Genomic DNA, 13,280 nt, shown 5'->3' on the forward strand with positions numbered 1-13,280 from the left:
ACATCGAAATGTGGGCCAATTTTAATCCACATATCACACCCTCATCCGCCCCTCCAACTGCCATTGCCCCAGTCCTCAGTGCTCCCGTAGCCCTCCATGCCGGTTCAATATGAGAGAACTGTCCAACTGGGCTTTCAAATGGAAATGGTGCCCAGCGTTCATCCGCAGTTTCCTCATTGATGCAAGGCAGGGGTCCCCCGCTTTACTTGCCCGGTGCTCTTCAGGGGTTCGCTGCCTGACTAAGACAGCAGTCTGGCTTCCAGCAGAGAGGCCGGCAGAAAAGCAGGGAGAGAGGAATTGCTATGAGAGGGCTCGGTTGCTATTAGCCATAATTAGAATCAGGGTTTGGATTGCTGCTAGTGAGTGAAGCGGCCCAAGGTACTGTGGAGCCTTCCTAACGATGTCGGCAGATGCTTTGGGCGAGGACTGGTGCCTTGGGAGAGGAGGGGAGGATATCTGCTTGCCTTCCTTCATCACTCTGTCATTGGCCAGAGGCTATTCCTTAGTGTATTTCAAAACCTGTGTTTGGGAAGGAGTTTAGCTGTATTATTTTCTTCAGCTGCAAGAATCTTAAAACATGTTTTTTTTCCTGGGGTAAGTATTTTTTGGTCTGTGTTTGCGATGATGTTAACAGAAAAGGATCAGGTTTGAGATGAGACTGTCTGGTTGTTCACTTCCAACCAATGAGCTAGCTCCGTGTTTTATATTTTATTTGCAAAGTTGGTGTAGTGATTTTTACCACAGCTGAGGCCTTTTGTTTGCTCATAGCAAAAACACAAACATTCTTTATTTTGTCTCTGGATCTGTCTTGGTGTTAGAGCTTTAGGTCTTGTCTATAGATGAAAGCTGTGTGAAAACTTTCCTTAGTTAGCAAACTCCTGTTTTTGCTTCCAACTTATTTTGCTTCTCTCCTAACAGAGAGGTGTGAAGAGGTACTGTCGGTGGCCGAGGCTCCGGGCCCCAGAGTCCTGTCAGCAGAGGAACAGCGCCGCCTGGCTGAACAGGAGGAGAACACACTACGGGAGCTCAGGCTCTTTCTCAGGGACGTGACCAAGCGCCTGGCCACTGACAAGCGTTTTAACATCTTTAGCAAGCCAGTCGACATTGAAGAGGTAAAGAGGAATGTTGGGATCTACACCCTGGTATCTCACTGATAGTTCGACAAAGGCCTTTATTGAAATTAATTTTACGTTTGTGTGCCAGGTGTCGGACTACCTGGAGGTTATTCGGCAGCCTATGGACCTGTCCACTGTCATGACCAAGATTGACACCCTCCAGTACCTGAGAGTGAAGGACTTCCTGGTGGACATAGATCTCATCTGCAGCAATGCTTTAGAATATAATCCTGACAAGGATCCCGGAGGTGAGGAGGAAAAGTATACGGGCATGCTCATGAATACACACATGCACATATGTAGGGTACCGTACGTAAATGCACATGCAACATACACACATATACAAATTCATGTGTGCATAATTCACATGATGACCATGTGTTTGTGTAGTTATTGTTTTGTTCCATTTGGCTGTCATTGTGTGAGTATAAAGTAATTAGATTTAACACTTAATGACTTAATGAGAGGGCTTCCAGGCAGTACAATTACAGAACCTCAAGATGGCTTTCTTCAACTTGGAAATTCAAATGAAATAAAGTGCGTACAGCCCCCTCTGAAAATAGCATTTCCACAGTGTAATTCATGCTCTGTAGCTGAGAAAGGCTGCATATGCATGAAAATTTAATTGTCTCTTGTGTTGCAATTTGAACAGAGTTTTACCTGATCCTCCTTCCCGTCTCGGCACCTTTTCCAAAGCCAAATATGGGCTTCATAATGAGTGCTGAAAAACACAAGAACATGTACACATCAACAGACAAAGAGGCCTGTTATTTGCAATATCTAACAAATATATTGGATTTACAGTTGTTTTTTAAGTGAGGTGCTTGCATGCGTGACAGCCCATGTGAATAGAAATACATGTTTGTGTATATATTTAAAAAATAAAAATGGGGTAAAAGTTGAGAAGAGCTTGTTGTACAGAAGAAAAAGATACTTTCTACCAGAATCAAATCATCACCAGCCCTGATATTAATTGAAAGCTACATGTAGTAGGCCATTCAATTGATATGACCATTTTAATTCTCGCCTTGTGTGTTTAGCTGCTTCGGTTCCCTCACAAGGATATAGCTGCCTGATGCTAATGGGAAGCAATTCTCTGCCAGCCCAAATGAATAAATCATATCTCTGTCTTTGCAGGCGAGGGCCTCGGCCATTTGTTGGAATGCAGGGTCTACAAATGATACACTAAAGGGGAAAAATGCAATTAGGCAGTTTAATAAAGAAGACTAACGAAGCCTCTTGCCGGCTCACCCAGTGCTTGGCCCAGGGAATATGGCCCAGACCCTGTACAATTACGCTGCTGGGGAAGTTCTACACCAGCTCACAAAGTGCTGGGAAAAAACCTCATTATCCCTCAGTGGTCTGTTTCTCCTTGTCCTTGACGCTATCTTTATCGTATCGTATCGTCCTCCATGTACAATCATGTTGGCTTCCTTGTCTTTTACCTCCTCACCTTGCTAAATAATTACTTTGTTATGTTAAAAGGGCAGATATCTCAGTGGTCCACAGTGTGGCTCAGTGTCACAACTACTTCTTTGTTGCTTGAAGGAAATGGCGATAACAGCCCTTTGACTATGAAGGAACGCGCAAGCACACAGCATTGTATGTCAGAGCGTTCTCGTCTGTTCTGTATGGGGGCAGGGCCCATAAGGGTACTGATGAGCTCTTGGCATCCCAGCTGGCCTTTGACACCTCTTCCACTGACAGGCATTTTTGCCCTTATAATGCACTTGCATGTATACACACTCGGACATACTCTCAGTATCTCAGTAGAAAAGCGCATGCACACACACACACAAATTGCTTCCATCGCAATTAGGCAGCCATCCTCCAATTAGACAAAGGAAGCTGGCAGATTGTGACCCCTCTGCCACCCTTTGCCTAAACTGTTCTTGCTCTGCTTGCAGTAATGAGAGACTGCCTGTTTACAGTGGCTGTGCTTTTAGCCTGCCTTTTCAGCTCAGTCTTTATTTCCCCTCCATGTATGCAGGGGTACAGGGAAAAGGAGGGTTTAATGGGTACATCAAAGGGAAAAGAGGCCGTAGAGTAAGGACTGTGCATATGAGAGAGAATGAGTATGCATTTGAAAAAAATATTTCAGATTGCATGTATATAGCGGCGATATCAAGACTTTCATGCATGTCTGAGCTCTGCCCTCTAACATTTCTCACCAAAGCCAGCTCTATCCCTTTTTTCAAACTGTGAGAAAATGCTACAATCCCTTTTCTCACAGATGCAGCGGAACGGGGTGGGCTTGCTATGGGCTCTTTGCCTTACATGCATGATAGGGTGTGGCGAACATGCAACAGCAAACTGATATCTATATTATTATCATAATTATTATAATGCCATGGCAGAGATGCTGGTTGATATCCTGTGTTACCTAGCCCTTGAACATACATGCACGTCTGCACAGAAAACCACAATTTTTGTGTAACGCCAGCGTTATGTTTCACTGTCTTCTCCTTTCTCAGACAAGGTGATCAGGCACCGAGCATGCAGTTTAAAGGACACAGCCCATGCTATATTTGCTGCTGAGCTCGACCCTGAGTTCGACCGCATGTGTGAAGAGATCAAGGAGGCGCAAAGGAAGGGGGGTAAGAAAATCATTGTGGTCATTGAAATAAGACACACACATAGCTATTGTACGTAAAAGTAAACTCCCATCCTCTACACTGTTAGTAAGGGGCTACACCATAACATTTTAACTCTGTAAACATGTGCAGGCACAAACATATCTTAATTAGCACTTAGCTTCTTATGAAAAGTTTTGCAAGATCATAAACTTTAATAACTCCAGTTATTTGATAAATACTTGTTATTTTGTCTGCACTGCCCTCTTTATTTAGGGATGCTTGTTTTCATTATATTATTTTGTAGATCAGTCTAATATGGTAGACTAATAACGCTGAACTTTAAGAGCATCATTTGTTTATCTAAATATATAAACATTTTGGAAGAATACACACTTGAATAATGAGCCCTAGCCAATCCACGTTGGCTGTGTAGTTCCCAGCCTGCCCTCTATTTTTTTGTAGAAAGTGTATGATAGATTATTTCAGAGACTAGAAACCAGAAGACTGTTTTTTTTCAGAGGGGAAAAAAGATCTGTATGGTAGCCCAGTAGTACTTGATGGAGAAGTCAGTTTTTAATGTAGAGTATGTGACGCAGAAAGGAGCAATGCCTGAGGCTCCAGTGTTCCAGACAGTACCTTCTGTGCTAGCTGTCTGCCTGGCGCTCACCAAATAGCCGCAAGCGGTGATGAGTGGATTTAGGGTAAATCTAAATGAGGTTTATGCACAAAAAAACACACATATATGATGTAGTTAAATGATACACTGAAGCTTTTAAGTATTAATTTCTTTGTCAGATACTGGCATGTAATTATACACAAATATTCCTGTTGCTATACTTGGCCACATGGGAGTAGGCGAATTAACACGCCTCCTTACATTGATCACAGTGCCCATGTTAACAGTGCTCTCACTTACCCATGTAAAACAGTGTTTAAGATAATGGTCACTAAATTAAAATGTTAATCTATTTGTGTCTTATCATGACCAAGCTTGGTCCAGCTGTGCACTTTCCAAGCACACTTGCACATGTTGAGCATAAAATATTACACTCACCCGCCTTACAAATAGATCTAGGAAGTAAATGATACAATTTATGTTCAGTACTTAGCCAAGGTGACAGAATCAGAGAGGAATTTAACTACTACATTGTGTTTTTCTTATTTTATTGATTGACCACGAGACTAGTGTGAGTCCCTCCCTACACTTTATACTTTTTGAATTTACAGGCATGAGAAAGCAAAACCATTCTGCTACATAAGAAATACATCTAAGTGCCTTGTGCGCTCCCCATGAAATATCCTTCATCTTCACCCATTCAAAGAGATGAGACACTGTCACACATCATTGCCCTTTTTTGTTCTGGTCTGTTGCAATTTGTTTTTTGGTAACATTTTTAGAAATATTTTGAAACTCACAAGTGTATTGACTGAACTGCTCAAGAAGACCCGATTTCTGTTTTTAAAACATTATCTGCAGTATGCACAGCCCTACCCCCTGAGGGCCTATTGACTTCTGACTTAAGCCACAGAGGCCTGACTTACATGTCAAGCGGGAAACTTATCAAAGAGGAAGCAATTTTCAGAAGTCACTCTGTTGCTTTTGCTTTTCTTTTTTAGCAACTAAAAGCACAGGATGCTAAATGAATATTGCAGGAGCAGAAGTCAACTGCCTGAGAGGAGGAATACAGCAGTGTAAATAAATATTTCATCCTCCAGTCAAGGTCCTGCTATAAAGCTATCAATTAGCCCAGCACTGCATGATGTCCAATTGCCGCAGTGTTCAAAACCCACAGTGCATCTGGGGGGATTTTCTCCCCCGTGACAAGATGAAAAGAGCTGTGATAAATTTGGCCCAAGACCTAAATATCACTTGATGTCAGAGTTGAAATGTCTCATTTTCAGGGGCTTGCGTGTCTCCACTCCACTTCTATTTTCCATTCCCATCACACGCAAGCTCTGAGTGAAACATATAGCTATTGCAAATGATATTTGTGCTGATTGACATGTGGTTGTATCTAATACAACATATCGCAACCCTTCGGTCATCTTTTTCTGTCGTATCAATTTTTTATCATTGTCTGTCACAGTATCTTCCTAGTCCTTTTGGTGTTTATACACACATCCACATCCACACAGACACTCTATGCTGCCCACAGTATATTTCAGTGTTTTCCCACGTACACACACACACGCACACAATTGCGCATGCACACACAAGGAGTATTATCTGTTGTCGGTAACTGATCCTCTGTGGGCACTGCAGACCTCCTGACGCCAGCTCAGCTGACAGCAGCTCCGGGAGCTGTGGCAACCAGAAAGCACCACGCTGCAGGAGAGGAGCAGGCCAGGAGCAGCACTCAGGGCGAGGCCACTGACAAACAGTGCACCACTAGTGAGTATTCAAACCGTCTTATATAATTGCTACACAACCTGAACAGGGTGATTGTCGAGGACTACAGAGTGATTGTGCATACGTGTCCCCTCCACACACCCACCTTGTAGGACAGGGTAAATGACAGTAGTGCTGAGTCCACTGAATGATATCATATGAATTATGAACACTGAATAATATTTTACTATTTTGCTAACACCTTCTAAAATACATGTGCAATAGCTTTTGTGCACATGATCACATGCACATACTGTTTGCGTCTTCACACTCACTCGCAATGCTCCCAGCTCAAACAAATGCAGAAATAAATCAAGTACACTTGTACCTTTCTGTTTGACTCACACACACACACACACAAACTTTGGCTCTCTCTTTCTTGCCTTTTTTGTGTCTCTGATGCAGCAGCAAGCAGCTGTGTTGTGTTACAGTATACCAGATGTATGTGGTGCCACACACCTGCTTGCTCACATGTTCACGCATACACATACATTTCTCAGCAGTGGAGAAGCAACACACTGTGCAGCCTCATTAGCAAGGCTGCTCTCTCCTAACCACTCAGAACATGACCACGCCACAGAGCAATTACATGCCCACCTGTGGCAAACGGCAGGTGCCTAAGGGTGAAGGGAGGGCCAGGTATGGGCAGGGGGCAGACTAATGAGGCTGTTACCTGAACAAGTCAGAGGTAAGCAGGTTTTACATGTAATCTGAAAAATGCCCTCGAGCTTCCACCAGGACAAAATCAGGGGAATGAGATGGGCTAAAAGAGGCACCTTCAACAGTCATGAGATTTACAAACTCTAGATGAGACATATAAGAATGTGGAGATAGCGTATGTGGTGACATATCCTCTGACTGCAAGCAAATTCACCAAACTCTTTTCACTGTCTGTGCAAATCACAGTTGATGCCTTTACTGTGAGACACTGTTTCATCTCACTTTATGGCAAAGATGTGACATGAATTTATTGGCTGAAGCAGTATGCCTTGATAATCATAATGGTCTGTTTGTTGTAGCCAACGTCTAGATAGATTTTTGGGTGTCTGTGTAGTACAAATGTCCAACACAAGGTGGTGCCTGTCCCTCATGAGAGTGGTCCCTAATGGAATCCCTGCTGAGTGGGTAAACCAGTCCTTCTCCCAGGGTCCCCTCTTGAGAGCTGAGGGCCTCTGTTGGCCACCATAAATACTGTAAAACTGTGTGCATGTCTTAAGACTCCAGCTCACTGCAGTTAATCTTGTCCTGCTAAGCCAGAAGAGGTAATATTTAGACTTTTAATAATTAACTTTTCCCAAAAATAATTCAGTCCAGGGTAAACTAAAGGAACCTCGATGGAACTGTGTAACATGAGACTTGATCCAGTGGGTTTTCAAAGATTATTTTTTTTGGTTAAGGGGTGGAGATGTAGATACATATACACAATCTAATGCAGTGCAGTACGTCACAGTCACTAACTACAGCCTACATTGCCATAGAGCTGATTCAACATCTCTGGTACTCTGTCAACAAAAACTAAACTTGAAAAGATCTGCAAATGTATAATTTTCTGCCTTTGGTATATTATTTTATCATGTGGTATTGTGTAGGTGTACCTAATAAACTTGATGTATATTATCATTGCATATGTATTAGGGCTCCGACTAACATTTATTTACAGTATTGATTCAGTTGTTGCTCATTAAACCTATATAATATCTTACCGTAATCAAAACGACATACCTGAAAGTGTGAAACAAATATAAGCAAAGTAAAATAAGAGTATTATACTAATGTTGATCAACTAATTGATTCATTGTGTAATCCAGATAGACCTCTCCATCTTTTTTAAGGGTGAAAGTCCACAGTAGACCCATATATACTACTTTTAGCTGCAGTCTTTATCTACAAAGCCAAATGTCACAGATGTGGACCACCAATTTAGAAGCTCTTGGGAGAGTCGTTATCAGTCTCCACCAGAGGCTTAATTAATTAGGCTAACTCGGGTGATTAATTTGTGACATCGGCAGCCAGTTCTCACCTGGAGCACCTCAGCAAGGCAGCTATTAGGCTAATTGATCACAGAGTCAGTCATGTCTGGAGATATGACACAGCATCATAATGAAAGTGCAGTGCATCTGGCGGAGGAGAAGCCAATTTCTACGTTGATACTGAAGAAATACACTGTTCATGAAATTGCCCCTACTGCAGCCGGGTCAGTTTGGGGTTGTTGGCTTTTCCTTCCTCTTCTGTGGAAGGTCAGGACACATGAAGGTTAAAGTTATCCTAGATCATTAGCCGCAGGGGGAAGCCTATCTGGAGCTGTTTTGGTATCTGCAGTTCTGTAGGGTTTTTATCTGGGCCACCTCTCCCTCTCCCCTTCCATCCCTCTTTTCCGTTCGCCTAGAGCTGAGAATTGCCTGTGACATTCAGATATAACAGAGAGTGGTGGCAGGGATGAAGAGCACTATTTGGAACCGTGGAGAAAGTTACGCGAAAGGCTTTTTGAAAGCTAAGGATATTTCTGAATCAGGTGTTAAAAGCAGTGGCTGTGGATAATCCCAGTTGTTGAGATCTAGATGGCTGGGGCAGCTGCTGTCACTGCTGGGTCAATCAGGGGTGGGAGACCTGCTGCTGTTAATGCACAAGAAAACAAGAACAATGATGTGGTTTCCATTAGCCTGCATGGATAGCTCTGTCATGCTCCCTCTCTCTCACAGCCCTTCTCTCTACTCCCCTCCCCCTTGCTTGCCACTCCCTCCTCGAAGGAGCAGAGAACCCAAGGCCCATTACCTGGGCCACAGCCCAGGGTTCATTCGTAGTGCATCACCACAAGGATCCGGTTCATATGGAGTGCCTTCCTTTCATTCATAATTAAGTCCTCTCAGTTTTTCTCATTCACTCATGACTGTTTCTCGCAAGCTAAATCAGCGTTTTCTTTTCTGTGACAGTCATAAGGCATGTGCTATGTTTTTCTTAAATGTCATACTCCGACTAAAGTGGTGTGCCACTTTTCCAGTTTGGCAAAAAACCTTTCTCAGTCTGTTTTTTTTTGGCCTGGTTCACCAGTGTTTTTACACTGCCAGTTGACGAGATTGTCCTTATTCAACTGTTAAACTGTTTGCGGAAGAAAGGAATAACGATGCAGCCACTGCATAATGTGTCCTCTGCGTCACTCAATAGCATGCCCAAGGCTAGAGCTACCAGGCTGTGTTCATGTAGATGGAACACTGCTGTGTCTTGCCTCTCCCCCTGCATTGTATCTCGTATCACAGTAAACAGACAGCTCCTCTCCCCATTGCCAGTGTCAATCCATCACAAGACCTTGATGGGATATTTAAAGTCATAATAAACACCTTTGCTTCCTTTTACCTCAGGCTGAAGTAGTTGCTGTGTGAAAGGGTGGCCTGGGTTTTTGTTAAGGGCAAAGGGACAACATGCACAAAGCCTGTAACATGCTGTCACGGTCACAGTGCAGGAGGAAATAGGTTAAAAAGAAGGCCCTTTTTCATTTAAGAAACTAAGTGCAGTTGAAGACAATTGTTTTCATTTCAGTGAATAGAGACACAGTTGGCCAGTTTACATCAATGTACAAGCTGCTCTTTCAATCCAAGTCTTTTGTAAGCACCCTTTAAATCCAGACAAGTTTAAAGGAAGACTTTAAATTTGTTTCTTTTAATTTTGCTACTATTCGTTCTTGTGATTTTCTCACATTTTCTTTTCCATGTCACCCAATCCCTCCGTTAAAACGTTCACCCTTGTTTTCTTCCTTCACCACATCACATGTTTTGTTCCAAATTGGAAAATTGGAAAAGAAAATGTGATCAAGGCAGGATCTACTACAGGACAGAATTTGTTTGGCAAAAAGATTTAGAAAATGCAAAACAGTTTTTTGTGTACTGGTATATGTCTTTGCACTAATAGATTCCTATGTTCAAATTACATAATTTCTTATATATTGTCTTTTTGTACAAATATAGTAATATTAAACAGTACTTATAAACCGCTAAACGCACATACAGGCACACGTGTACAGAATGTATAATAATATTAAACAGCATAAAGTTAATTAAGCAGAGAGGGAAAAACAGGTCATAGCACATGTTTAAATAAATATTATAAACTGGATCAAAACAAAATGTGATATAATTATCATTTCCAGTGTCCCTTCTTGACCCCTATTACGTTGTTTGTCTATTATTTTTGGTATGCCATTTATTCGGTCAAGAGCATATTCAGTATAGATTTTACATATGGGAAATGTGCAGTAGATCATTTATTTCAGTTGTTCATTTATTTTTATCAGTCATATATATTTTAGTTCACATTCCATGTACCACAAACCCTTCTTAACAGCATCTGGTACTGACTACAGGTGATGAATGGCATCTTGTTCTGAGGATGCAATATTTCTTCAGCTTCCCAAAGGATACAATTAGGATGTACTAGTGGTCAACAGCAGAAAACAAATCATCTTGCCTGCAACTGAAATGGCGACGTTATTAGTTATTAGAACTGGACACTGATTCTCCCCAAGCTACTTCTCGCTACCAGGCGAAAAACAATCTTGAGTTGCACACTCTGACACCCAGCGGCGCTCACTAATAAAATCCATGCAAAGCCCTGAGCGAGTAAGCGCTGAGCTTAAGCTGCCATTTTGTGGGCACAGATGCCTCTTGGATCATTGTGGCACCAAGCGTGAAATGAATGTAAAATCATCCATGATGCCTCTTGCTTCGTTTTATTGTTTTAGGTTGCAGATGAGCTGACATCATGTTAGTGTCTCTGAAGATTCATTCTGTGTTTGTGGGTCTTTTCACTCCCAGCGTATCACTGTGTATAGTTGTTGCCGTGTGCTGAGTGTACACAATTGAAGGTTAGGTGGTGATCATCTTCACAGGATTTTAATGTTGTTTTTTTATTATTATTACTATATATATATGTGTGTGTATATATATATATATATATATATATAGTAAATGGCTTCCATTTCTTCCTGAAACAAATGAGCGACTGAGCCCGGAGAGTTGCACTGGAATGATTGAGCATCGCTGCTCTTTGCCTCTGTGCATGCCCAATGGATGCAAGCTGTGCTGCCTAAGGATGTTAGAAAGGTGATGGCAAGGGAGAAGAGAGAGAGAGAGAGAGAGAGAGAGACAGGCTTTTGAATGCTAGAGTTATAATGCTGACAATGCCCAATTATGATATATGGTTATTACCTTTTCAGAAGCTAGGCTTAGTGTTACACAGACGATGCCAGGATTAGGGCAAGGGTGAGCATGTAAAATACTGCCAAATGTGTAGGTGGTTATTTTCATGGTGTTTTTTCCTCCACCTGATATCAAACCTTTGTAAAGCTCAGCAGCCTTCATACAGTGTCTAAACGCTGGCATTTATGCTGATTGACTTGTTAATCAGATGGCTAGACCTCAAATGGCACATTCATTGTTTTGAGATTATGTGGGGTTTTTTTTGTTTTGTTTTTTGGAATATCTGCCCATCGCAAATTACATTCAGAGGCTTCCATGGGTGGTAGACAGGTTTGGATTTTCACAAAGGATTGGCCAGCCAATTGCCATTGGAATTGCCATTCCAATTTAAAGTGGATCTGGCGCTGTGCATTCTATGATAAAGGGTCTTTCTCTTTTCTCTATTTCTCTCCAACACTTAAGAGCAGCCCAACATTTCAGCATTTAGGCTCTACTACTGACAGAAAATTATACAAGGCCTCCTGGGCTTTTACTCTCATTGTTTTTTTTTACTATAGTGCAGCAGATTAGTCAATTTCAGTAAACATCAGAAGCTAGTAAACGCCAAGCAGCCTAATGGGGTGCATTCCCTCTCTCTGCTTGGTTCTGATAAGTTGTAATTGACTGGAACAATTGCGCAAACATGATGCATTAGTGTTTGATTGGCTGGAATGACTTATAGATTTGTTGGTGAGATCCAAATTATCTGTTGGACTTTATGCTCTACTCAAACCCAGCTTGATGGAAAGTGAACTGGTATCTGTTTCCCATTAAGATGCACCTTTTTATAACGCGGCCAGGTTGTGTAATATGGTTTGCGTTTGAATGCAGTGATGTTTTGAACCAGTTACTGGTTGTCTTACCCTCTATACGCTGGGAATGCCACAAGAGACACCACACTAACCTCTGTTTTCTTAGATTTTGTTGTACTTTGTTATTGTTTTTTGTGTACATATGCTTTAGAAATCTTAATTGAGTAGTTTTGTTTTTGGTCCTTTTGGTTTGTACTGATACTGCTGCATGGTCTTTCCCAGAATAATAGATAAGCTAATGTCTACATGTTCTGTGGTGGAGATCAACTTTCTTAAACACAAACTCAACCATCCATGCTCACAGCTCTGGGGACTAAGTGATGGCCACATTAAGCGACACAAGTCACATCAGACCACCATAAGAATAGGAATGTGCGCCGACTGGGTTTTTAATTACATCAAATTACTCGTAGAATTGCACTTCTCCAGGCTAATTGCCACGTCTCCAGTAAACCCAGAGATGAGAAGCATTTTCTCTCAACATAGCTGCCCCTTTCCAGCGAACCACTCATTAAGACATGTCAGGAAAGTCAAGGGCAGTTATGTAACTCATCAGCTCTCCAGCAGCTAAGTCGGACCTGTGAATGGTTCATTGTTATTTATCAAACCATCTCATCTGTGGCATGTCAGTGACCATTACTCATGGTCCCATGTTCATGCAGCGTTAACATGACAAATTTCAGTGAGAGCTTTTAATTGTTTTAGTTCTGCTCTTTGTTGTTGTGGCACCATCCTGCCATTATGGAGTCTGTGTCAGGGACAAGTGGCTGTAAATCGCTCTCTCTCACACAGACATTTCACTGACTTCCAATAAAGCTTTGTTCTCTGATCCAAGCATTGTTAATCATCCCTCCTTTTAGGGAGTTGTTAACTGCATTATATTTGTATTGGCATCCATACATGGGCACCTTACAAATGCAATCCAAGCCACCACAAACTAAATCATCAAAAATAAATATTGAATTGGAAAAAAAAAAAAAACAGTTTAATTGCCATCACTCCGGTGGTCTGAACAAAATGAAATATCACCTTCACAATCTAAGATTTATTGCAGAGCTTTTGTATTAGATTGTATCACATTATAAGATTTTAGGACACTATGACTTTTCTGAGTCCATTGACTGTTGCCCAGTCACTGCAGAATATTGTGTTAGGTAAAA

General features: G+C 41.8%; 1 protein-coding gene across 1 annotated transcript in view; it reads left to right on the forward strand.

The window, feature by feature from the left end:
- Positions 1 to 13,280, forward strand: part of atad2b (ATPase family AAA domain containing 2B) — a 58,629-nt gene that overhangs the window by 17,529 nt on the left and 27,820 nt on the right. Inside the window, exons 21-24 of the mRNA XM_070925629.1 lie at positions 919 to 1,112; positions 1,204 to 1,363; positions 3,590 to 3,712; positions 5,955 to 6,083. Coding sequence (XP_070781730.1) covers positions 919 to 1,112; positions 1,204 to 1,363; positions 3,590 to 3,712; positions 5,955 to 6,083 — 606 coding nt within the window. The remainder of the gene's footprint in view (positions 1 to 918; positions 1,113 to 1,203; positions 1,364 to 3,589; positions 3,713 to 5,954; positions 6,084 to 13,280) is intronic.

Source organism: Enoplosus armatus, chromosome 19, assembly GCF_043641665.1.
Source record: "Enoplosus armatus isolate fEnoArm2 chromosome 19, fEnoArm2.hap1, whole genome shotgun sequence".
In the NCBI taxonomy this organism is placed as follows: Eukaryota; Metazoa; Chordata; class Actinopteri; order Centrarchiformes; family Enoplosidae; genus Enoplosus; species Enoplosus armatus.